Below are 27690 nucleotides of genomic sequence, written 5' to 3'. Positions count from 1 at the left end.
CCCACAACCCAAAAGATGTGCAGGGTAGGTGGGTTGGCCACGCTAAATTGTCCCTCAATTGGAAAAAATGAATTGGGTACTCTAAAATTTAAAAAAAACACTCCTGATTACCTCCTCAGAAAATTCAATTAATTTTGTCAAACATCACTTTCCACTGATAAATCCAAGCTGATTATCCTTGATTGATCCGTGTCTACTCAAGTGCGGATATATTCTGTGCCGCAGAACTATTTCCAGTAACCTCCCCACCAAGGTTAGACCGACTGCCTATAATTTCCCGGTCTACCCTTACCTCCCAACGTTGGCAGTCCTTCAGTCCTATGACACCTCACCTGCAGCCAGAGAGGATTTTAAAGTTACTGTCAGTGCCCCTGATATCTCCTCCTTTGCCTCCCTCAAGAGTTTGGGATATATTTCATCTCGCCCTGCCAAGTTGTCAACTTTAGCCTCCTAGCACCTCCACTATCTCGATGTCAACTTCCTCTAAGATTTCACAGTTCTCCACCCTGGTTGTCCTATTCCATTGTGCGGACCGATGCGAAGTAATCATTGAAGACCGTACCCATGTCTTTCGGGTTCATACGCACATTACCACCCACCAAAGCCTCTTCATGCACTCTCTTAGCTTTCATAATTTCCTTTTTTTAAAGTTCCCTCTGCACTTTTTATACTCCTTTACTGTCTCTGCCGTATTGAACCCTCAGTATAGACTACAGGCTTCTCTTTTTTTTCTTCATCCTGACCATTATGTTCCTTGGCATCCAGGGTCCACCCTTTGTCTTTCGAGGAACATATTCTCTCTGTCTCTGGCTGTCTCCTCCTTGAAGATCTCCCACTGCTCTGACACAATTTTATCTGCAAGTAACTTCTCCCAGTCTACTTGTATCTTATCTTCGTAAACTTAACCTTTGCCCAGTTAAGAACTTTTATTCCCGGCCCATCCTTATCCTTTTCCATAACTGTCCTACATCTAACCGAATTATGGTCATTATCTCCAAAATGTTCACACTAGAGTCCGAAATTCATCGATCGAAAACAAGCTGGATGAACTTAACGCCAGACTTACCTCTCAGAGGGAAACAAGAGACTGCTGTGTGCTCTGTTTCACAGAGACATGGCTCACCCCTGCCTCACCGGACTGTGCCATACAACCTGAAGGCTTCTCAATTTACCGGGCGGACCGCACGGCATCATCAGGCAAAGCGAAGGGTGGAGGGGTTTGCCTCCTCATCAACTCCTCCTGGTGCTTGGATGTGGCGACTCTGGCGACCGACTACTCCCCAGACCTGGAATACCTGACCGTGAAGTGCCGCCCATATTATCTTCCACGTGAGTTCACTTCAGCCATTATCACAGCAGTCTCCATTACACCCCAGGCAGACGTGAGGAAGGCGCTGGATGAACTATACACAGTAATAAACAACTACGAAACAGAACACCCGGAGGCCCTGTTCATCGTGACTGGAGACTTCAACAAGGCCAGCCTCAAGAGTGTACTGCCAAAATTCCACCAGCACATCTCCTGTCCCACCAGGGGCGACAACACTCTTGACAACTGCTACTCAAAAATCAAGGGTGCCTACCGTTCCATCCCCCGACCGCACTTTGGGAAATCAGACCATAAGACGATGCTCCTTCTCCCGGCATACAAGCAGAAACTCAAGCGGGAGAATCCAGCTAAGAAGGTTGTGCAGTGCTGGTCCGAGGAGACAGAAGAGCTCTTACGTGACTGCTTAGAGACAGTGGACTGGTCCATATTTAAGAACTCAGTGAACGACTTAAATGAGTATGCCACCACCGTCACAGACTTCATCAGCAAATGTGTGGATGACTGCGTGCCAAAGAAAGCAGTACGTGCGTTCCCCAACCGGAAACCATGGCTCAATCGCGAGGTTGACTCCCTACTGAAGGACAGATCTGAGGCGTTCAAGGCAGACGACCCTGACCTATACATGAAATCCAGGTACGACCTCCACAAAGCCATTCGGAATGCCAAGAGAGAATATCAAACCAAGCTCGAGTCACAGACAGACTCTCGGCGGTTGTGGCAAGAACTAAACAATATAACAGGCTACAAAGCAAAGCCGAACAGTATCTCTGGCAGCAGCGCATCATCCCCGATGAACTCAATGCATTCTATGCTCGGTTCGAGCAGGTAACCAACAATCTGCTGGCGAGTGCCCCAGCAGCCCATAATTCACCCATACCCACCATTACAGCTTCCGAAGTCAGATTGGCCTTCCTGAAAGTGAACCCTCGGAAGGCGACGGGTCCAGACGGGATACCTGGTCGTGCACTCAGAGCCTGCCCGGACCAGCTGGTAGAGGTATTCACGGACATCTTTAACCTGTCCTTACTCCACTCCGAGGTCCCCACCTGCTTCAAAAGACCACCATCATAGCGGTACCAAAGAAGAACCAGGAAACGTGCCTCAATGACTACCGACCAGTGGCCCTGACTTCAGTCATAATGAAGTGCTTCGAGAGGTTGATCATGAAGCGCATCACCTCCATACTCCCAGAACGCCTTGATCCACTGCAATTCGCATACCGCTGCAACCGGTCCACATCAGACACCATTTCCCTGGCCCTACACTCATCCCTAGAGCATCTCGAAAACAAGGACTCCTACATTAGACTCCTATTTATTGACTACAGCTCTGCCTTCAATACCATAATCCCAGCCAAGCTCATATCAAAGCTCCAAAACCTAGGACTTGGCTCCCCACTCTGCAACTGGGTCCTCGATTTTCTGACTAACAGACCACAATCAGTAAGAATGAACAACAACACCTCCTCCACAATAGTCCTCAACACCGGCGCCCCGCAAGGCTGCGTACTTAGCCCCCTACTCTACTCCCTGTACACACACGACTGCATGTCAAGACTTGGTTCCAACTCCATCTACAAGTTTGCTGATGAATCAACCATAGTGGGCCGGATCTCGAATAACAATGAATCAGAATACAGGAGGGAGATAGAGAACCTAGTGGAGTGATGTAGCGACAACAATCTCTCCCTCAATGTCTGCAAAACTAAAGAGCTGGTAATTGACTTCAGGAAGCAAAGTACTGTACACACCCCTGTCAGCATCAACGGGGCCGAGGTGGAGATGGTTAGCAGTTTCAAATTCCGAGGGGTGCACATCTCCAAAAATCTGTCCTGGTCCACCCACGTCGACGCGACTACCAAGAAAGCACAACAGCGCCTATACTTCCTCAGGAAACTAAGGAAATTCGCCATGTCCACATTAACTCTTACCAACTTTTACAGATGCACCATAGAAAGCATCCTATCGGGCTGCATCACAGCCTAGTATGGCAACTGCTCGGCCCAGGACCGCAAGAAACTTCAGAGAGTCGTGAACACCGCCCAGTCCATCACACGAACCTGCCTCCCATCCATTGACTCCATCTACACCTCCCGCTGCCTGGGGAAAGCGGGCAGTATAATCAAAGATCCCTCCCACCCGGTTTACTCACTCTTCCAACTTCTTCCATCGGGCAGGAGATACAGAAGTCTGAGAACACGCACGAACAGACTCAGAAACAGGGGCGTCATTCCCCGACCCCCCAGAGGGTCGGAGAATGGCCGTTGGCCGCCGTGAATCCCGCCCCCGCCCCTGTCGAAGTCTCCGAAGGGAGAAAAGTCGGCGGGGCGTTAATGGCGCCGCTGCCGCGGAGAATGTCACGGGTCTGCGCAAGGCAGCCGATTTTCGGCCTGCCGATATTCTCCCTTCCGGATGGGCCGAAGTCCCGTCGACGTGATGACCGTTCACGTCGACGTGAATCAAACCTCCTTTTCATCGGCGTGACCCGGTGCTCCAGGCTCACGCCGACCAGCGTGGAGGTGAGTGACGGCCTGGGGGGTTGGCTCTGGGCAGGAAATGGCGTGGCCGCAGTCTGATTGCGTGAGGAGAGGTGTGTCTCGGGTTGTGTGTGTGTGTGTGCGGCGGGGGTGGGGGGGGGGGGGGGTGGGGGGTGGTTAGAGTAGGCTGGGCTCCGGGGGAGTGCCAGGAGGGGGGTCCGTGCCGGGGTGGAGGTTGGGGGGGGGGGGGGGTCCGTGCTGGGGTGGAGGTTGGGGGATGGAGGGGGGTCCGTGCTGGGGTGGAGGTTGGGGAGGTTCCGTGCCGGGGTGGAGGTTGGGGGGGGGTCCGTGCCGGGGCGGAGGTTGGGGGGGGGGGTCCGTGCCGGGGTGGAGGTTGGGGGGGGGGTCCTTGCTGGGGTGGAGGTTGGGGGTCCGTGCTGGGGTGGAGGTAGGGGGGGGGTCCGTGCCGGGGTGGAGGTTGGGGGTTGGGGGGGGGGTCCGTGCTGGGGCGGAGGTTGGGGGGGGGGTCCGTGCTGGGGTGGAGGTTGGGGGGGGTCCGTGCCGGGGTGGAGGTTGGGGGGGGTCCGTGCTGGGGTGGAGGTTGGGGGTTGGGGGGGTCCGTGCTGGGGTGGAGGTTGGGGGGGGGGGTCCGTGCTGGGGTGGAGGTTGGGGGGGGGGTCCGTGCTGGGGTGGAGGTTGGGGGTTGGGGGGGGGTCCGTGCTGGGGTGGAGGTTGGGGGGGGTCCGTGCCGGGGTGGAGGTTGGGGGGGGATCCGTGCTGGGGTGGAGGTTGGGGGTTGGGGGGGGGTCCGTGCTGGGGTGGAGGTTGGGGGGGGTCCGTGCCGGGGTGGAGGTTGGGGGGGGATCCGTGCTGGGGTGGAGGTTGGGGGTTGGGGGGGGGTCCGTGCTGGGGTGGAGGTTGGGGGGGGTCCGTGCCGGGGTGGAGGTTGGGGGGGGATCCGTGCTGGGGTGGAGGTTGGGGGTTGGGGGGGGGTCCGTGCAGGGGTGGAGGTTGGAGGGGTCCGTGCCGGGGTGGAGGTTGGGGGGGGGTCCGTGCCGGGGTGGAGGTTGGAGGGGGGGTCCATGCTGGGGTGGAGGTTGGGGGGGGGGGTCCGTGCTGAGGTGGAGATTGGGGGGGGGGGGGTCCGTGCCGAGGAGGGGGATGGGAGGGCAAGTGAGTTGGTCCACCTGGCCAGGTGCCAGCCTCCAACAGTTGGACCCATGCGGTCCATGCCACCTGGCTGGGGGGAGGAGGGGATATGGGCAATGATGGGATGTCGTCGTTCCCCTCCCCCCCACCAGGCCGTCATGTTTTCAGATCATCCAGCGATGTTGGCCGCCGTGGTGGCAGCCGCTCATGTCTATATTGCCCTGGATGAGGAGGAGGAGGAAGAGGAGCGTGCCAGAGAGGCGGCGCAGGCTGCCGCAGAGGGGCAGGCGGCAGCCGCCCAGTCTGGAGGGACACCTGACCGACAGGACGAGGAGGGGGAGGAGGACGTCGCGGCCCCACGGCAACGGAGGCACCCGAGGGCGCCCCGTGTGTACCGGCCCCGGCAGTCATACCAGGACCTCACGGACCGGGAATGCAGGAGGAGACTCCGGATGAGCCGGGAAACCGTGGCACACATCTGCCACCTGCTGGCACACCTGTCACCGCGTGGCACTGGCGGGGGACACCCTCTCCCCGTGTCCGTCAAGTTACGGTGGCCCTGAACTTTTATGCAACGGGGTCATTCCAGGCACCGAGTGGGGACCTGTCCGGCATATCGCAGACATCGGTGCATCGGTGCATCCGGGCAGTGACAGATGCCCTATATGCCATGGCGCACCGCTACATCCGCTTCCCCGTGGACCGGGCCAGCCAAGATGCCCGGGCCGTGGGCTTCTCTGCCGTGGCCGGTTTCCCCATGGTCCAGGGCGCGATCGATGGGATGCACGTCGCCGTGCGGCCACCTGCAGATAACAGGGCCGTGTTCACTAATAGGAAAGGGACCTATTCGATGAACGTACAGGTGGTCTGCGACCACCGCATGATGATCCTGCACGTCTGCGCCCGTCACCCAGGCAGTGTACACGACTCATTCGTGTTGTCGCGGTCATCCATCCCCGGCATGTACGAGGGACGCCATCCCCGGCTGAGGGGCTGGTTGCTGGGCGACAGGGGCTACCCATTGCGATCGTGGCTGATGACGCCTATACGGAGGCCACGCAATGAGGTGGAGAACCGCTACAATGATGCCCATGTAGCGACAAGGGGAGCGATCGAGAGGTGCTTTGGCGTGCTGAAGATGCGTGTCAGGTGCCTGGACCTCTCTGGGAGTGCCCTCCAGTATCGGTCAGATAGGGTCGGCCGCATCATTGTGGTGTGCTGCGTCCTGCACAACATAGCCCAGCAGAGGGGCGATGTGCCGCAGGCAGAGGAGGGCGGAGTGGAGGAGTAGCAGGAAGAGGCGCAGTCCTCCCCAGATGAGGGGGATGGGGGCAATGGTCAGGGCAGACGGGGTAGACACAGGCGGGTGGCTGTCCACCGTTACCGGCTGGCCCAGCGGGCACGGGACAGACTGATAGACGCCCGCTTCACTGACTAGATGGGCGTGGGAATCGGGTAGTATGGCCACAGGCCGCACACCATGGCAACAGCCGACCACCCACACCCCCCACCCATCCAGCACCCTCACCCCCCTCCCCAACCCCACCCACCCCACCCGCATGCACACCACCCCCCCCCCCCCCCCATTGCCGATCCACCTGCGGCACAACGGGCCGGGCTCACACAGTTGCGGGTGGACGCGTGTCTATCGCAGGCCATGGAGGATGATGACAACCCCCCCTGCGATGAGCTCCTGGCTCTACATCGTTGGACTATGTCTGACCCATGGCCACAGTACCACTATCCACCCGGACCATCCCTGCATGCGGCTGTGACACTGCAGCGCACGGTCCCGTCCTCTGCCCGGGGGATGTTGATGGCGGCCCAGGGGGAAGGGGGCAGACTCACCTGGGGCTGAGGTAAGACCACCCCTCACACACACACTTGCACTCAATGTACATGACACCCCCGCACACTTTGGACAGAGCACAAAGGCAGCTTCGGTAGGTGTAACATTGACTTTCATAACAAAAGGAGTTCATGCACGTGCCCGAGCCCCTAAAACTCATCTGTGCCCTGCACCCGTGCCAATTTACTCAGTGTCTAATTGTTTGGCCTTACGGGCCCTTTGACTACGTCTACGTGGTTCCCCAGACGGTACAGCAGAACTGGAGGTGGACTCCTGTGATTCCTGCCCTCTGACACTGGATCCCTTTGGCGGCCGTTTCCTGGGGCGTCCTGGTCTAGATAGGCCAGGCTGCGGCCCGGGCGACGGGGATGGCGAGCTGCCAGCCTGTCCTGCCCGTTGCCCACCCGATGCACCTGGGACGGAAGGAGGGGAGTCCGAGGTGCCGCGGTGTACCGGGACCTCCCCTACAGAGGGAGCCGGGACGGACCACACCACCTTCTCCTCCCTCGGGGTGCCCGATGGCCCCCAGGCCTCTACATGGGTGGGGGATGCGAACGGACTGGCCATCCGACGCCCCCCCCGACATCTGGCGCTGCCAGTCCTGGAGGCCCGTGCTGGTATCGACAGGGGTCTGCAGGTTTGCAGCCATGGAGCCCAGGGGGTTGGCATGTCTGTGACAGTGCGACGCCAGCTCGCACATGGCCACTGGCGCCGATACCCTCAGCGATGGCCTGCAGAGACTGGGCCATGGCCTGCTGAGACTGGGCCATGGCCTGCTGACACTGGGCCATGGCCTGCTGACACTGGGCCATGGCCTGCAGAGATTGGGCTATGGTGTTGAGCGCCTCTGCCATCTGGCGCTGGCACTGGCTCATGGCCTCCTGTGAGAGGGCAGCCATTTCCTGGGCCACAGACGCCGCCTGCACGGAAGGCCCCAGGCCTCGCAAACCGTTCCCCATGTCTGACACCGTCGCACCCATTACCTCCACCGCGGACGCCACCCGTGCGGTGTCAGCCTGGGTGGCACGCATGACCGGCACCACTCCCAGCTCCTGGACGCGGGTGGACTCCTCCACCTGCGACCGCAGCCGCCGCAAGCCGCCCGTCACCCTCTTCGCTCGTCTCCGGGTCGGTGGTTGCATCGGATCTATGTGTGGGTGTGGTAACTGCAGGAACCCGGGATCCATCTGGGCGGCAGATGTTCGCTTGGGCTGGGCTGCCCTCCGACCGCCTGGCTCCTCTGCTGCTCCTACCTCCACCTGCTGCACCGGGACGGCTGTGTTGTGCGCACCAGTGAGTGTACCAGATGCCTCATCACTAAAGTGCCCAACCGTGGTGAGTGTTTCTGCGATGGTGGAGGGTGTTGGTGACAGCAGTGGCGTTGTGTCGTGCTCTTCGTCCCACTCTGAGTCCATGGCACTTTGGGGTGGGGGTTCGTCTCCACCCATCCACTCTGACTCACTGTCCGGTATTTCGTCTTCCTGGGTAGTGCTGTCCCGGGAAGGGGTGTCCTGGGTAGTGGTGTCCTGGGTAGTGGTGTCCTGGCTCGGATGTGACGGGGGCCTGTGGCTGCCCCCCTCATCGCTGGGTGGTCGCTCCCGCACGTGACGGGGGTATCGTCTCCCTGTTGCTCCAGGTCTCTCCGTCTCCTGTGGTCTCCGAGGGGCATCCTGCGGGCGTCGCATGCTGGAGGGTCCGGGTCTCTCCGTCTCCCGTGGTCTCCGAGGGGCATCCTGCGGGCGTCGCATGCTGGAGGGTCCGGGTCTCTCCGTCTCCCGTGGTCTCCGAGGGGCATCCTGCGGGTGTCGCATGCTGGAGGGTCCGGGTCTCTCCGTCTCCCGTGGTCTCCGAGGGGCATCCTGCGGGCGTCGCATGCTGGAGGGTCCGGGTCTCTCCGTCTCCCGTGGTCTCCGAGGGGCATCCTGCGGGCGTCGCATGCTGGAGGGTCCGGGTCTCTCCGTCTCCCGTGGTCTCCGAGGGGCATCCTGCGGGCGTCGCATGCTGGAGGGTCCGATCTCTCCGTCTCCTGTGGTCTCCGAGGGGCATCCTGCGGGCGGTCTGCATCTGCGGGGATGGGTGCCTGGACGTTTGGTCCTGCGATACACAATGAAGCATGCATGGTTAGACATCAGGCAGTGATCAGGTGATACGGGGGAGGGGGATATAGGGGAGGGGGGATATGGGGACTGGCTGTCGGTGGCTCACTTGCTACTACGCCCCCGACCTCTGCATCAGCAACCTCCCGGTCCTCAGGTCCACCAGCCAGTTCCAGGGCCCTTTCCTCATGTACGGTCAGTGGCCTCTCATCAGCGGGGCCTCCTCCAGTCCTCACATGCTCCCTATTGTTGTGTGCGCGCTTCTCCTGTGGGTGGGGGGGAGGGGGTGGCAGGGGTAAAAGGCAACACTGTTAGGCAGGTATATGAATGCACGCCATCGGTTGCGCGTGCATTGCAGAGGTTAAGGTTAGGGCTATATTCACTTGGGGATATGGGGGAGGGGGATATGGGGAGGGGGATATGGGGAGGGGGGATATGGGGAGGGGGGATATGGGGGAGGGGGTATATGGGGGAGGGGGTATATGGGGGAGGGGGATATGGGGGAGGGGGATATGGGGGAGGGGGGATATGGGGAGGGGGGATATGGGGGAGGGGGGATATGGGGGAGGGGGGATATGGGGGAGGGGGATATGGGGGAGGGGGATATGGGGGAGGGGGGATATGGGGGAGGGGGGGCTATGGGGATATATGGGGGAGGGGGTATATGGGGGAGGGGGGATATGGGGGAGGGGGGATATGGGGAGGGGGGATATGGGGAGGGGGGTATGGGGGAATATGGGGGAGGGGGGATATGGGGGAGGGGGGCATATGAGGGATATGGGGAGGGGGGATATGGGGGAGGGGGGATATGGGGGAGGGGGGGATATGGGGAGGGGGGATATGGGGGAGGGGGGATATGGGTGAGGGGGGATATGGGGGAGGGGGGATATGGGGAGGCTCACCCTGCCTGCTCTGACGAGGTCGTTCGCCTTCTTGTGGCACTGGGTGCCTGTCCGTGGTGTTAGGGCCACAGCGGTGACGGCCTCTGCCACTTCCCTCCACAGACGCCGGCTGTGGCGTGGGGCAACTCTGCGGCCGTGCCCGGGATACAGGGCGTCCCTCCTCTGCTCCACCGCGTCCAGGAGCGCCTCCACATCGCGTGACTCGAACCTCGGGGCTGAGCGACGGCCAGCCATCCAGTCGGGTGTTGCGGTCGAGTGTTCCGGTCGGGTGGGGGAGAGCAGCGCGGCCTTATGAGCCGTCACACCGTGCAGCGCCATCGTGAACCACTGCGCAAGCGCGGATCCCGTTACGTCGCTGCTAGCCCATTTCGGGCCAGAGACTATCGACCCATTTTTCCGACGTGACGTAAGTCGGATTTGCGCCGTTTTTTGCGCCGATCGGCGGACTTTCCGCCGATAACGGAGAATTTCACCCCAGCTTCTTCCCCACTGTCACCAGACTCCTAAATGACCCTCTTATGGACTGACCTCATTAACACTACACCCTGTATGCTTCATCCGATGCCAGTGCGTATGTAGTTACATTGTATATGTTGTGTTGCCCTATTATGTATTTTCTTTTATTCCCTTTTCTTCTCATGTACTTAATGATCAGTTGAGCTGCTCGCAGAAAAATACTTTTCACTGTACCTCGGTACACGTGACAATAAACAAATCCAATCCAATCCAATTTGGAAAATTAAATTGAAAAATGAATTAATCGTGTGACTCATTATTTGATGTTAATCTAATGTTGAAATATACAACAAAATTATTTTTCAAAACTTTTCTTGAAGTTATGTTTCGCTTGGCTTGCCGGAAGTGCTACATTTTCCTGCAGCATTTTACCAGCCAAGAGAAAATTCCCGTGCAAAGCCCGCACAAAACAACTTTTGTGTGATTTTGTTGCGATCTTCATTGGTTTCACGTCTTGTAAATTTTGGTTTGTTTTTTCCTAAATCTACGATACTGCTGCAAGAACGATGTGTTAAATTTGGACTTATTTTACAACTCCACGGAATGATCTGCCTTTAGCTAACTTTTCAATAACTTTCAGAAAATGATCGAGGTTTACTTGTTTTCTCTTTTTTTCTGTTCGAAAAATTCGTTTGTCTAAGGATTAAAAATGCCAGGGTTATGCCAATTCTTGGAACGTTTTGGATTTTAATTTTGAAAGATGACTATTAATCCAATAGAACCACGCTGGAAAAACGCGACAGCAAATTCAAATAAAAGCAATTTGCTGCGGATGCTGTAATCTGTAATAAAAACAAAAAATCTGAACGGGTCTGACAGCATCTGGAGAGAGGACAGAGCCAATGTTTGGAGTCTGGATGACTCTTAGTCAAGAGCTGATATTTTTCAAATATTCATTTAATGATTGTACTTTTTACGTTTATCTGGCAGAATTGAGCCGAGTGCAAATTTGTATCTAATTTGCCTCATATCACTTTTCTTTCAGGATAACGTCCTTGTTTTGCCATTGTTTTGGCAACTTGTGTTCATGCTATTTAACTGAGGTGCCGCACTGTTTTCAATCCTTGGTATTGTCCTTAATAAGAGTCAGAGACAAGGCTATTTTCATAAAGAGCCTGGAAGTGTGTGGCATTCAGAAAATGGGCTGTCATTTGCAAGGAAACTTTGCAGTGAAACAACGTTAAAGTTGTCATCTCTGTTCCGTTATGCCGTTAAATTGAAAAATATTGTTTATTTATTTCGGAGTCAAGTTCCAGCCGCTCAGGACTGTGCCAGATTCGCAGTATTGATTACATTAATTGAGTTCGTATTGTTTTAAATTTCGAGGTCAGCATTTGTTTTATTCCCCGGTTCAGTATTGGTTTAATTTGGTGCCTGTGCTAGTTAATATTTTGGGACGGTTTAATAATGATCAGTATTTGTTTTGGGAGTGAGCATCTGTTTATTTTTAAAGCGAATGTTGGGCGGAATCTGTGAATGCAAAACCAATAAACAATAGACAGCTCAGATAATGAAAGGTTCTGAAGTCAGTGCTTTGACTTCCCTCTCTGCTCAACTTTTGCTGTCAGGAAGGTCGAGCTGAGATGGGGATCGGGGTGTTCGGTGTTCCTGTGCAACCTCTGTATCTGTTTCGTGAGATACGGTCACCCGACCGAGCAGCCCGATTCAGATCTAAATGCACTGTCACGTTTCGTCTCTTACATTTAAACTATAGCCTAATTGTTTAGTCCTTTGACTAAATAAATCTCGAATCATCCATAGTGTCATTGATATATGAAGACCATAAACTCGAACCAAACGAGTACCGGAGCAAGTTTGGCAACTTTGTCATAATAGGTTCTAGATTGACAAGATATGCCCGATTTCTAAACTGAAAATCTATTAGGTTTACACACAACAACTAGACAACGGCTTTGCTTGTTCCCCTGTTTATTCCACGACACTTGGAAAGGTCATCAGACAAAATGAAACAATATCCACCAATGTTGTTATATAAATAAGAGAAAAGGCTAAATACTTTTTACACTCAGAACGCCGCGCATGGCAAACGTTTTCCATTAGACTAAGCTCATCTTCATCTGAACTGAGATCTCATTGCTGTTATTTCAACATGCACCGATATTAGAAAATGCATATTTCACAGTTCACAAATATTTTGGGGCAATCGAAATAACGGGATTTTTTTGGTCCGTACGGCATGGACTAAAAATCTAAATCTAAAGAACAAAGAACTTGGGGAAAGAGCCAAGACTTGAACTGTGGCGTTTAACTGGGGGTTCTCTGTAGCGCTGGTACCAAACTATCCCGTCAGTGACACCCAAGTCAGATTTTCAGGTCATTGGCTCGGCTAAAATGTTGAAAGCATTTTGCGTCATCTTCGGTTCAAAATAATCCATAATTAACGCGAAACGCCCCACAAACCCATTACAGCTTCTCCCAACCCACTTTGAAACATGTTGGGCCAATTGAACGGATTCACAACCAATTTACACTACTGCTTTCACAATATTTGAATGTCTTTAAAATTCACTCAAATTAAAATGTGTGTATTGGACACTAGATGGTCAGGAAAATCGTGGCGGCTTTCGCAATAATAATATTTTATTTTGATTGTTAAAGAATACATAATTCTACTGTGCTATCAACAGAAAGTCATTTCAATCTCTGCTAATTGTGTTTTGATGTGGTTTGCAGTCTGAATTGTGTTCGCTTTGCGGCTGGATTTGAGATCCTGGCAGGCGGGTGGGTCATGTGCGACTTGACTGAGTGTCTACGTGTAGTTTCGAACAGGTCACCAACACGGTTCACCTGAGATCAAAGCTGATGCTGGCGTTCAACTCCTACCCAACTGTGTCAAAAAGGGCGCGTCTCCTGAGTCACTGCGAGGTGATCCGGGGATCCAGGGAGTGTGCACAACATCGTCACTCATCTTTGGATTCCAGTGCGTTGGGGCAAGGAAAGCGGGGCGCCCTCCTGTCAAACTTCACTATACTCCACGCCCGGCTCAAACGTTACTCGGACGCCTCCGGTTTACCTACCCCTGACCATTTCTTTTCTGCAGTACATGAATCGGAGTGCGAGGGGTTTCCCAGGCCAGCCGATCTGAGAGAAAGATGTCGAAAGGTGATCCGTATGAGGATGCTGACTGTGTGTGTTCCTACGGCATGAAAATCACCTGGGACATTAACGACCCCAAACTGCCTCAGGTAACTGTCGGGAAAGCTTCCACACACAAGATTCAAATGGACTATTTCTATGTTACAAATTATCATGGTGTTATTATGTTAAAATTACAACAAACACGGAAAATGCTGCACAATCTCAGCAGGTCTGTCTGACAGCGTGGAGAGAGAAGGGAGCTAACATTTCCAGTATGGGTGACTCTTTTAATGCTTTTCAGTTCCAGAATTAAATACAAAGGTGATTTTTGAGGTGGGGAGAGAATCAGATTCGGCCTCTAAGCAGCAGTTAGTACAAACACAAGGAGAAGCCGTTCCATCAGTGGGATAATTAATTATATTCCTGTATTTAAAAGTTCCTGTTGCCGTTTACCGACGGGTGGATATTTAAGTTATTGAGTGAGCACATTTATTCTTTCCACTTGCTACCAGCTTTTTATTTCAAATATTGTGCTGATTTTATAAATTGTGGCAAAGATTGGCTTGTTTATTTGTTGAGTTCAGCACTCATTCCTGCTACTGGCTGGTCCATTTGACAATATTTAATAATTAAAACCAAATCGATGACAGGCGTAATCATTTTTAAAATAATATCTCTAATTTGGGACTGACTTCGAATGATCTCAATGGCAGCATTTACATTTTGATCAGATTTTTAAGAATTTTACAGATCTGCTCAAAATGAGCATGAGACATGTGAACCTCTTTCGGTTTGACAATTTCGATTTATTTTAGAGAGTTCTTTGCAGATTTATAATCCTCTAAAATCTGTTTTTAACAATGTGTGACATGGGACCCAGAATGGACCAACCCATGTATGTTTTTCTTACATTGTGTTTTTTTAAACCTGACAGTCTTGTATAATTCATCTATAATTCTGTGTGTAATTTTCAGGATGTGAAGCAATTTGACACATTCCAGGAATGGACAGATGGATATGTGCGATACATTTACACTGCAGACAATAAAAATGCACAGAGGCACCTGAGTGGCTGGGCTATGAGGAACACTAACAACCACAACTGCCAGATCCTGAAGAAGTCTTGCCTGGGGGTGGTGATCTGCGCCAGGAACTGCACCCTACCGAATGGCAGCAAACTTCAGCTCAGACCAGCTATCTGTGACAAGGCTCGTCAAAAACAGCAGAGTAAGTATCCTGAAGTGGCCAGTGAAAGGCTTTGTGTGTTGTAGGACTGATAGCACATCTTTTACTGAGCAGCCCATATTTCAGTCTCAGATGGTGGAAGCGAGATTTATATCAGGAAAAGAGGGTCCTTGGATGTATATTTGAAAACAAAACAAAAATATTGGTGGGAGGTGCGGAGGGGATGGAAACGATTAAGACTGCCGACATTGCTATACACCAGAAAACAACTCACTGGATGTGAAGCCATGGGCGCTGAAAAGGCTCCAATAAATGCAAGTTCTTAACCTCTCTCAGAGGTTTCTATCTGTACCCTAAAATATATATTTCCAGCACAAGTAACTGGAGTGATTTCTGCAGCTGAATTCCAGTACTCTGTGACTTCAAGTGTCTTTTTTACTTTCTGATATTAATTCCACAGTACCACGGGTTACAGACGCTCCCAGATAGGGGCCACGGTTACAACTTATTGGTTTAAGTTCATAAGGAAACATTTATATAATTGATAATATTATCCCCCCTTTCTGCGTGTATTTTTGTGTGTGAATCATTTAAAATACCTAGAGTGTCACAACCTTCCTAGGTTTTCAAATTCTAATTCAACCTAATTTAGATCTTTAAATTCTCATCAGCACACATTTATAGAATGCGTTACTTTACAGATAGGAATCTAAACCAATGCTGCTCGCTCTCATGCCATTTAATATTTCCAATTGTCAACCAGCTATCCAATTTCAGTTAACTCTCGTGATTTCATTTTTGTGATGAATTTAAGCTAGCGACTGTTCATTGACCACGATAACAACCTTTCGCTATTTATTCTATCGCAACTCTTCATAACCTGGAAGAGCTCTGCCGTTTTACACATAATCACTTCAGCTCGAGTGAAATAAAGTCCTAACTTCTCAAGTCTCTTTTCATAACTGTAACCCTCATCATTGAGATCGTGATAATATACTTTTGCCCGAAATACTCATGAAAAGTGGTTTGATAATTGCGAGGATGGCCACAGAGGATAAAGGATCCAAATTGACTGACAAACATCGACATCAATTTAAGTAGAACTCTATATTTTAATACTTTTGACATTCTGTTCTAAGGCTCCATTGGGACTGCAGCTATTAATACGAACATAAGAACTAGGAGCAAGAATAGGCCATCTGGCTCCTCGAACCTGCTCCGCCATTCAATGAGATCATGGCTGATCTTTTGTGAACTCAGCTCCACTTTCTGGCCCGAACACCATAATCTTTAATCCCTTTATTCTTCAAAAAACTATCTGTCGTGGAAATTATAGTAAAGACAAATTCCTTGAGGTTCAATTTAAGGAAATTTATTTACACAAATATATTTGCGGAGAGTGTTCCAGCTGCAAAGCCATTGCACTGCCTTCTGAGATTTGATTGAAGACAGCATATTTTATAGTCTGAAATAACAGCTTGAAGTAAACAGGCACGTTTCTATTAAATAGACCTTGGAAAGTACGTAAGATGAAATACGTAGTATGTGTGTTCTTGCCCTTGGCTAAAAACAACTCGAGTACACATTTTGTTATCTTTCGGAGGACAGTGTGTTTTCATAACAAGGCCGAGACCAGAATTTAAGCAGTATTTCATTTATGTTACCTGACCTACTTATTTTCATTCAAAAGCAGTGTTGAACTATCGTCAAGCATTTCCCAGCGTGCTTCTAAGCTAGTTTATGTTAATTTCCCTTCCACAATTCCCACACCTTTTAGTAAATTATCGAGTCCTCCGTAGAGAAGGGTGGTTTATAATGTAAGGAGAACGGACATATGACAGTTCCCTACATGCTATGAGCCTGGTAAGAAGGAGGCAAGGCGGCCAAGGCAGTTCTCCCGTGTTAGTACAATAAAAATACCTTGCGCAACATTAAAACAGTAACCATACGACAATCAAGATTATAATGGTGATGAGAATCCAGAACACAATCCTCTGACGATCCTAACCACCCAAAGCAAAAGTCCCATCCCTCATTTTCATGTAATCTTGTCACCTCTCTACGAATGTGATACACCAGATTATCAATTTTCTCTGAGTTATCAGGGATGTACGTGCAACAGTCACTTCCAATCAGGGCACAAGTGCCTCCCTTTTCAGCTAACAAGAAATCAAGAGCCATCCTATGCTGCAGGGCAACCGCTCTTATAGCAACCATCTCAGTTTCTATCTGGTTAACAGCTTCTGCAGTGTCATTAGCTACCTGCTCAAGGATGTCTCGTAGTTCGTGTAGTTCTTATGCATTAGTGGCTATTCCTAATGGTGGTATCATTATTCCCAGCATTTGTGCCCTTGTCATAACACTGCGTGTCGTCCTGTGATGGGGATGGTCTTGCAATTGCTGAATGTGATGCACATAAGGGACTACGTATCCCAAATAGCAGGAGCCTTCCCAATTTTCTGGTATGGCCACAGATAAAATACGTGCCGTTATATGCGGTCAGGTTTCCTTTAGTATCGGTCATCATTAGTCTAATCGATCCCCTTCCCAGGAGCCTCCACTAGTTTGATTTTCAACTCCTGACCAATCAAAAAGAATAGTCCTTTAGCTGTAAGGTGAAACATAGGGGGTTGCCAATTCCATGTCTGCTCACACTGACTCGTGCCTACTGAGTGGGTCCCATATGTTTTATGATTCTTAAAGCATATACTTCCTTTTGGGACTCCAGTATAATTGGGAAGGATCAACCAGGGCGGTTGACGTGTTACATTAAACCTAGGCCCCCACCATTCCTCAAACCTATTCAAATCATATCCAGCTAATCTCCAATCTAACATAGTCTGTGTATCTTCACCATGTCCTGTACTATTTTGTCTTAGAGCCCATTCTGCTATCTCTTTACTGGTGAATGGGATCGGTCGCACAGGGAAGCCCTCCCCCAAGCATCTGGGAATTTGTGTACAAACCCAACAACTGAATTTAATTACCCTCTCTGCGTATGAGTGAGACATGCATATTAAGGTGTTAGTATGCATGATGTTGGATTAATATGATAATATAAAAACATCAACGCCGTCATTCTCTTCAGGTCAGCGTTTCGCTAGTACTCTCAAAGTTCCGTATGATGTAGTTTACACGAGTTGCGTGGATCCCATCTGGCTTTTCTTTTACTTTAACGACTGTTGTTAGCAGCAGTTGGGTCCATTCCACCACGGAGTAAAATAATCTTTGTTTAGTGCTTTCACATATACTTGATCTCCAGGTTTAAAGGGTGTGTATTTCCCTCTTTTGGATGCATCTGAGCATCTTTTCATGTTTTTTTTTCCCCCAGCGGTTTCACAGATGTCCTGGGCATATTTTAGTGATACCTCATCTGCCCACATTAAGGCTACTGCCGTTGGAGTCATTGGGGGTTTAATTCCAGTTGTCATGGGACGTTCCATTAATATCTCATACGGGGTTAAACCCGTATTACAATTTCTCTGATTTCTCAGGGCATACATTACTATGGGTATGGCATCTGGCCATCGCAGCCCATTTTGTTGACACACTTTTGTAACTGCAGTTTTAATTATTCCATCCGCCCTGTCCACCACTATCATCGATTATTCCTTTGACAAATCATACATGTGCGGGCTACTTTTTCAATTGTTACCGTAATACCTCGAGCATTCCATTGTTGACATATTGCATGTGCCATTAACTCCTTTGCCCACATGAGCCTGCCCATGGGCAAGCAGCGCGGGTATCTGGGTGGATCCAGATTTGATGATCGTCTTGATAGCAACCTGCTTTTAGCCAATCCTGTAGGGAGGCTTGCTCCTGTGCCTGTTTTGACTTTGGTTCTATTATGATGGATGGAAGTTCAACTGCAGCTGCTTGCAGTTGTGGCTGCTGTTTGAGAGCCAATTCCTTTGCTATTTTATCAGCAAATCTATTGCCGCATGAGACTTCATCGTCTGCGGTAGTATGCGCTTCACACTTTAAAACGGCTATCTTGCTGGGCAGCTGAACAGCATCTAGTAAATTTAAAACCAATTTAGCATGCTTAATAGACTGGCTGGAGGAAGTTATGAATCCCCTGTTTTTCCATAATTGGCCAAAATCATGTACTACCCCAAAAGCGGATCAGGAATCAATATATATATTGACTGTTTTATTTTTAGCTAGAATACATGCTTTAATAAGGGCAAACTATTCGGCCGCTTGAGCAGACATTCCCGAAGGCAGAGCAAAAGCTTCCACTATCTTGAATGGAGTTACTATTGCATAGCCGGCCAGGCGGGTCATATCATTTGGTCAGTTTGCTGACCCATTGGTGAAAAAGGTGATGTCTGGATTTTCTAGTGGGTGACTCAATAAATCAGGTCGAGGGGTTGTGGTGGCTTCAACCAATTGTAAACAGTCATGATCATACATATGTTCTGCTTCCGAGGGTGTGGGCAAGAGTGTTGCAAGGTTGACAGCTGGCGCTAACTTGTAGGTAGAGTTGGTTTTAAAGAGGATTACTTCGTACCCAGTGTGTCGAGCCGCAGTAAAATGATGCGTTGTGGATGAATTAAGCAGCAGCAAAACTGTTTTTTTCTACTATGGCTGCTGTGGCTGCTACTGCTCTTAAGCAATTTGGCATACCCTTTACCACAGCACATCGGGCCACCGAGTAATAGGCAAGGAGTCTTTTCCCTCCTCAATGCTCTTGCACCAGGACCCCTGTTGCAAATCCCCCTGCTTCATTCACATAAGGAGTAAAGTGCTTGCTGAAATTAGGAAGTCCCAAGGCAGGGGCGCTAATCAGGGCTTGTTTCAAATTACGAAATGCTTGCTCCCTCTCTTGGAACTAGGTAACAACTGAAGGGGCGTCCTGTATGGTAGCCTTGTGCAGTACTGCATCCATCTCTCTATAGACGGTATCCACTGCCTGCAATAGCCCACCATGCCGAGGAAGGTAAGGGTCTCCTTTTTCGTGCACGGAGTTGGAACCCTTGCTACAGCCTGTACGCTTTCAGACCCAAGCCTCCGCTGTCCTTGCTGCAGCTGAAATCCCAAATACTGAAATGTCTCCGGGCAGAATTGCAGTTTGTCCATTGAGACCCTATGCCCTCTTTCTGCCAGATGTGATAATAACAAAAGGGTATTCTGTTGACAAACTAGCCCTCCCTCTGAGGCTATCAATAAATCATCATCATATTGAGGGAATGATGAGCCTGCAGGCAACTGGCACTTGTCCAAGTCTCTTTTAATACTGTTAATTCCGATATGTAAAGGCAAATAGATATTGACTTTCTGATGCAATGGTATGGAGAAAAATGCTGAGAAAGTATCCGTTGTTGGTAGTATAGAAGACAAAATGACATTTGTGTCCGGCACCAATGGAGCAATAGTGATAACAATTTTATTGATGGCTCTATGATTTTGTACAAACCACCACTCGTTGGGTCTTCCTATCTTTGGAATGGGGAGTATAGGGGTGTTACAGGGGCGTTGTGTTCTCTTCAGCATCCCTTGCTGTAATAGTGCATTGATCACTCCCTCTATCCCTTTTTCTGATTCCGGTGCCAACCTGCAGAGTTTTAAGCAGGGCAGGGCAATGTTCTTCTGTAAATGCACCCTAAGCGTGGGGCAGAATGTACTTTTCCGACATGATTTTTATGTTGGGCCCATAGATGTGCCAGTACCTGGGCCAGGATTGAACGGAGTAAATGTTGGCTCTCTCGGGGAGGTTGCTGTCTTTCAAATGTAGCGGGCCATTGCTCCTCTTTTCAGGTCACTTTGCCCTCCTGTTTGCCATAAAATTCTATCAGGCAATTTTGTCCGTCCATTTCAATATAAATCCCACGTATTACTTGTTTCCTTTGGCCTCTTTGATCACTTCTCCTATTTGCTTTGCCTTAGCGGGATGTCTTACGGCCAATGTTAAATGGGGTTCTGAAGTTAAACCCATCCTAAAAAGGTCCCTCTGACTATGGGTCAACTGTACTAACATTTCTAATCCCAGGACACCGAAAAATAAAAAGGAGTGACATGCAATGATGTCTACTGTCCTAAGTGACTTTGCGTTTGTAAATTGTATGCATGCTCATCCTCACAAGCATACCAAGCCGTGGAATGGGTCACGATATTCTCTCGGCTGGACTCTATCAGGTGTTTTAATAGTTGTGCCCAAGTGTCATTAACCTTTTGTAAGACTTCCTGCAGTTTAAAAAAATTTTTAACGAAAAAGGGTTAACGTTCAGCTGCCAGCATACAACACAGACACAGAGCGATCGGGCGCAGGCTCAGAAGTTATTACATTTTGCAGATGGTGAGCTCGTATTTGAGACAGTTCTATAAACATTCCATTATCAATGCAGTGTATTACCGCTCCTAATTTGCAGAGTGTCTGTCTGCCTAATAGGGGAAGGTGTCGCTAGGTGGGGTACATCCTTCCTGGGGGTTAAATGCTTCTTGGCCCCTTGCATGATAGTCTCTTTCCTTCTATTTGCTAACCAGTGTTCAAGGGACTCATTTCCTTCATTCAAATGATTATCATTATTGGGAACCCAGCCCCCATTTATGCCGGGTTGGACTGCAATCCCATCCTTCTAAGCTGGCCAAGATGCACCATGAGAGTATTTTAGAAGCAGCAAAACATCCCCTGGGAGGAGGCTATAAATAGCACACATTTAAGTCAATTTCCAATGTCTGATTTTATAGGCATTAGCTATTCTTAGAGATGTATATTTTACTTTGTCAATTCAGAAAAGGTCAACTGTCTTCTGAAATGGTTAATGTTTCCTGCAGAACCTGAGGGGCGGAGAACTTGGAATGATGTCATTTACGTCTTTTCACATAATCTAAAAACGTATTCATATTCCATTACTTTTATTCATAAAGGCACTTTCTTTCTTTTAAACTGATTTTAATTTCCATGTTTCAGTTCATTAGAGAAATCTCAACAAAAGTCACTTAAGTTATAATCTCTGACTCACAATGACAGACGATAAAAAAATACAACCCGCTTAGCATTTCATGCTTTGACTAAAATTAATTGGTTAAACAAAACACACAGATTCTCACAGCTCACAAATATCACAGTTAACCGGTAGCCTTATCTCACGGCTACAGACAAATCTGAATTCCCTTTTTCTACAAGAACCCATCTGTTACGCTTTTACCTTAATCTTCTATTTCCTTTGACTCCCCTGTTTTTTTCCCGAGAGTGGGTCAGCTTCATTAGATTCCTATGCGGGACATATAGGTTTTCCTATCTCATTCCGTTGCTTTACGATTGTTTCTTTTCATTTTCTTACTCATTTTGACTCCCTTATCTGTCCTCTTTAAGGAATTCACCTTCTTTCTCGCTCCAGATGTCTTTACCGAAGCTTTGGGATGACCTGTGAGGGGACGTCGAGTTTATTGCTCATCGTTCCTTCTGCAAAATACTTTAGAATATATATATAACAATGACAACAACCGCGGAAATCATTAACAAAGACTACAGGGAGCGCACACCGGTGTTTATCCTTTCACGAACCTCAAACTCTTTTCTCTTTTAAATTTTAGTCTCTAAGGCACCTTTTTTCTTCCCATGCAGCTATCGTTAATTTATTAATAAAGATAACTCATCCTAGCATTAGTCACTGGCCAGTAATTAAGGCTGCTGAGCAGCAGACCCCTCTTTCAGCTGGGTTCGGGCTATAGCTCTCTCCCTTTCAGCTGAGAGAGGCCTGTTTAGAGAATCGTTTCGGGGTTCACGTCCCGTTAAATTAGGGAAACTGCAACGACTACGTCAATTTGTCGTGGACATTATAATAAAGGCAAATTCCTCGAGGTTCGATTTAAGGAAATTTATTTACGCAAATATATTTGCGGAGAGCGAATGTTCCAGCTGTAAAGTCATTGTACTGCACTATGAGATTCGATTGAAGACAGCATATTTTATAGTCTGAAATAACAGCTTGAAGTAAACAGGCATGTTTATATTAAATAGACCTTAGAAAGTACGTAAGATGAAATACATAGTACGTATGTTCTTGCCCTTGTCTAAAAACAACTCGAGTACACATTTTGTTATCTTTCGGAGGACAGTGTGTTTTCATAACAAGGCCGAGACCAGAATATTTAGCAGTATTTCATTTATGTTACCTGACCTACTTATTTTCATTCAAAAGCAGTGTTGAACTTTAGTCAAGCGTTTCTCAGCATGCTTCTAAGTTGGTTTATGTTAATTTCCCTTCCACACTATCTATCTTTATCTTAAAAACATTTAATGAGGGAGCCTCAACTGCTTCACTGGGCAAGGAATTCCATAGATTCACAACCCTTTGAGTGAAGAAGTTCCTCCTAAGCTCAGTCCTAAATCTACTTCCCCTTATGTTGAGGCTATGCCCCCTAGTTCTGCATCCACCCGCTAGTGGAAACAACCTGCCTGCATCTATCCTATCTATTTCGTTCATAATATTATATGTTTCTATAAGATCCCTGCATCCTTCTAAATTCTAATGAGTACAGTCCCAGTCTACTCAACCTCTCTTTGTAATCCAACCCCTTCAGCTCTGGGATAACCTAGTGAATCTCCTCTGCACACCCTCCAGCGCCAGTACGCCCTTTCTCAGATAAGGAGACCAAAACTGAACACAATACTCCAGGTGTGGCCTCACTAACACCTTATACAATTGCAGCATAACCTCCCTAGTCTTAAACTCCACCCCTCTAGCAATGAAGGACAAAATTCCATTTGCCTTCTTAATCACCTGTTGCACCTGTTAAACCAACTTTTTGCGACTCATGCACTAGCACACCCAGGTCTCTGCACAGCAGCATGTTTTAATATTTTATCATTTAGATAAAAATCCCTTTTGCTGTTATTCCTACCAAAATGGATAACCTCACATTTGTCAACATTGTATTCCATCTGCCAGACCCTCGCCCATTTACTTAACCTATCCAAATCCCTCTGCAGACTTCCGGTATCCTCTGCACGTTTTGCTTTACCACTCATCTTAGTGTCGTCTGCAAACTTGGACACTTTGCACTTGGTCCCCAACTCCAAATCATCTATGTAAATTGTGAACAATTGTGAGCCCAACACTGATCCCTGAGGGACACCACTAGTTACTGATTGCCAACCAGAGAAACACCCATTAATCCCCACTCTTTGCTATCTATTAATTAACCAATCCTCTATCCATGCTACTACTTTACCCTTAATGACATGCAACTTTATCTTATGCAGCAACCTTTTGTGTGGCACCTTGTCAAAAGATTTCTGGAAATCCAGAGAGACCACATCCATTGACTCCCCGTTACCTACTGCACTGGTAATGTCCTCAAAAAATTTTACTAAATTAGTTAGGCGCGACCTGCCGTTTATGAACCCATGCTGCGTCTGCCCAATGGGACAATTTCCATCCAGATGCCTTGCTATTTCTTCCATGATGATAGATTCCAGCATCTTCCCTACTACTGAAGTTAAGCTAACTGGCCTATAATTACCGCTTTCTGCCTACCTCCCTTTTTAAACAGTGGTGTCACATTTGCTAATTTCCAATCCGCCGGGACCACTCCAGAGTAGGTGAGTTTTGGTAAACTATCACTAGTACATTTGGAATTTCCCTAGCCATCTCTTTTAGCACGCTGGGATGCGTTCCATCAGGGCCAGGAGACTTGTCTACCTTTAGCCCCATTAGCTTGCCCATCACTACCTCCTTAGTGATGACAATCATCTCAAGTTCCTCACTTGTCATAGCCTCATTTCCATCAGTCACTGGCATGTTATTTGTAATTCCACTGTGAAGACTGACCCAAAAAACCTGTTCAGTTCCTCAGACATTTCCTCATCTCCCATTATTAAATCTCCCTTCTCATCCTCCAAAGGACCAATATTTACTTTAGCCACTCTTTTTTGTTTTATATATTTGTAGAAACTTTTACTATCTGTTTTTATATCCTGAGCAAGTTTACTCTCATAATCTATCTTACTCTTCTTTATAGCTTTTTTAAGTAGCTTTCTGTTGACTCATAAAGGTTTCCCAGTCCTCTAGTCTCCCACTAAATTTGCCACTTTGTATGCTTTTTCCTTCAATTTGATACTTTCCCTTATTTCCTTAGATATCCACGGTCGATTTTCTCTCTACCGTCCTTCCTTTTTGTTGGTATAAAACCTTTGCTGTGCACTGTGAAAAATCACTTGGAAGGTTCTCCACTGTTCCTCAACTGTTTCACCATAAAGTCTTTGCTCCCAGTCTACCTTAGCTAGCTCTTCTCTCATCCCATTGTAATCTCCTTTGTTTAAGCACAAAACACGAGTGTTCGATTTTAACTTCTCACCCTCTATCTGTATTTTATTGTTTGAGGAGTGCAATAGGCAACTGGCAAGTTATACTGCCATCCATACAGCTGCAGGTTATTCTAAAATCAGTGATGAAGGAATAGGGACTATACTGTGGCAATGAACTACTGAGTGTTGTTGCATTCACATAATGTGTGTACTGTATGCAGAACCCCAGACCCTTAGAAACCAGGGTCGGATTTCTCCGGAAACGGCGCGATGTCCGCCAACTGGCGCCCAAAATGGCGCAAATCAGTCGGGCATCGCGCCGCCACAAAAGTGGGGAATGCTCCGCATCTTTGGGGGCTGAGCCCCAACCTTAAGGGGCTAGGCCGGCGCCGGACGAATTTCCGCCCTGCCAGCTGGCGGAAAAGGCCTTTGGTGCCCCGCCAGCTGCCGCGGAAATGACATCTCCGAGCGGCGCACGCGCGGGAGCGTCAGCGGCCGCTGACGGCATTCCCGCGCATGCGCAGTGGAGAGAGTCTCTTCCGCCTCCGCCATGGTGGAGACCGTGGCGAAGGCGGAAGGGAAAGAGTGCTCCCACGGCACAGGCCCGCCTGCGGATCGGTGGGCCCCGATCGCGGGCCAGGCCACCGTGGGGGCACCCCCCCGGGGCCAGATCGCCCCCGCGGCCCCCCCCGGACCCCGGAGCCTGCCCGCGCCGCCTTGTCCCGCCGGTAAGGTAGGTGGTTGAATCTACGCCAGCGGGACAGGCATTTTAGCGGCGGGACTTCGGCCCATACGGGCCGGAGAATCGCGGGGGGTGGCTGGCCAACCGGCGCGCTGCGAGTCCCGCCCCTGCCAAATATCCAGTGGTGGAGAATTCGGCAACCGGCGGGGGCAGGATTCACGCCAGCCCCCGGCGATTCTCCGACCCGGCGGGGGGTCGGAGAATCTCGCCCCAGGATTTAAAGTTAGCAGATTATTGATAGAAGTTAACATCAGAAAAATTAAAAACTAGAAATTTATGCAGTTTCCAGGACATCCAATGGACAAGCTGGAGACTTCTATTATTTGGTTTTACACTGAATTGGAGTTATATTGTACTCAGTGTGAAATCAGTGTCTGAGGAGAATCTTGCATCTTCTAGTTGTGCAGTGGTCAGGAGTCACACAGGAACTGAACATTTTGCTGTCAATTTCTTCCTATGAGCATTAAAAACATTTTGCAATGCTGACAAAGTGGATGTAAAACTCCCTCTAAGCATGTTGAAATGTCCTACTACACAACATATATAAAGACTTTTCTTTATATTGAATTGAAAAACAAGAATAAACTGGGTCAATTTGCGGATCTTGTGCTCCCAGAGGGAGCCATGTCAAAGTGGAATATGGCTCAGAGATAGGACTATAACAGTAGCACTGATACGCTGACCTTTAATCCCTTCAAACATGGAATGTGGCATTAGCAATTTCATCATATTGCCATACAGTCTCTTTCACATTTTGCAAAATAAAAATTAAAATGTTTCATCACTTATATACTTATAATATGCTTGATTTATGGTTACACATTGGGATTAAGCTTGCTCAAACAGGGTAGCTCTGTTGGGCCAGTTGATCTTTTGTCATTTCTGAAAATGTTTACCATTTTAGTTAATAAAAAAGAATTCAGGCATTATTTGAAATATATGGAAAGAAAAACAACTTTTGGTAAATAAAATGACACGATTAAAAATTGACCGGGAAGAAATGGTAGAATGAATAATACACAGATGGCGCAGAGGACATGCCGATATTGTTGTAAACAAAACAAATTAAGCTCAAATAGTTTGTTGAACGTAGTGCAATCCACCATGCCTATGCCAGCTCACTGAAAGACAAACAAATGCTGCCTTTTTCAATATTGAAATATTGAACTGTTATAAAAACTATTGTGGATTTTCCTTCCTCTCACATTTCCTTTCACGTCCGATCAAACCCCTGTATGAAAAGAAAATCATCTCTCATCCTCTCTTTGTACTTCTGATGATGATCTTAAACTCATATTGTCTAATTACAAAAATTATCAATCAGTGGAAGGAGACTTTCTTGATTTACTTCATCTAAACATATCATTGACTGTATAAGAATCCCCAGAGGTGTGTTGTGACTGGAAACACACTCAATTTCAATCTGAATAATACATATAATTGCAATTTATTCAGTTCTGGTTCATTTCATTAAGTTTGATTTTCATAAATTGTGGGTGTTCTTATGTACAGTATTTGATAAAAGGCGACTTTGATTTATTTAAAATAGTTATTGGGCTGTGGAGGTTATTGGAAAGGTCACATTTATTGTCCTTACTTAGTTGCTTTGAAAAGTTGCAGGCCTTTTGTCTTGAACTGTTGCAGTCTTTATGTGCTACCCTGATTGCGTTTTGTGGATATGAGTTCTTCAATATTGAAGAAATGGTAATAAACATATAGTGAGTGGAGCTAATAGTGTTTCCATACCATTGTTGCTCTTGTCTTTCTTGGTAATAGAGATCACAGGGTTTGGGGGGTATAGTTGAACAACCTTGGTGAATTGCTGTAATATATCCTATCTACTGTATGAGATACTTGTTAATGGAATTGATGACTACTGAGTCCATTAGTAATAATAATCTTTATTAGTGTCACAAGTAGGCTTACATTAACACTGCAATGAAGTTACTGTGAAATTCCCCTAGGAATTTGCCTGTTCAGGTGCACTGAGGGAAAATTCAGAATGTCCAATTTACCTAACAGCACGTCTTTTCGGACTTATGGGAGGGAAACCGGGGCACCCGGAGGAAACCCACGCAGACACAGGGA

General features: G+C 48.5%; 1 protein-coding gene across 1 annotated transcript in view; it reads left to right on the top strand.

The window, feature by feature from the left end:
* The first annotated feature begins 13215 nt into the window (after nt 1–13215).
* The window catches only part of LOC140425355 (chorion-specific transcription factor GCMb-like), a 95973-nt gene continuing 81498 nt past the window's right edge, over nt 13216–27690 (top strand). The window contains exons 1-2 of the mRNA XM_072509535.1: nt 13216–13524; nt 14392–14644. Of these exons, the coding sequence (XP_072365636.1) occupies nt 13432–13524; nt 14392–14644 (346 nt within the window). The 5' untranslated portion in view covers nt 13216–13431. The remainder of the gene's footprint in view (nt 13525–14391; nt 14645–27690) is intronic.

This window comes from Scyliorhinus torazame, chromosome 6 (assembly GCF_047496885.1).
Source record: "Scyliorhinus torazame isolate Kashiwa2021f chromosome 6, sScyTor2.1, whole genome shotgun sequence".
NCBI lineage: Eukaryota > Metazoa > Chordata > Chondrichthyes > Carcharhiniformes > Scyliorhinidae > Scyliorhinus > Scyliorhinus torazame.
The sequence above is the reverse complement of the archived record's forward strand: the minus strand, read 5'-3'. Positions and strand labels throughout refer to the sequence as shown.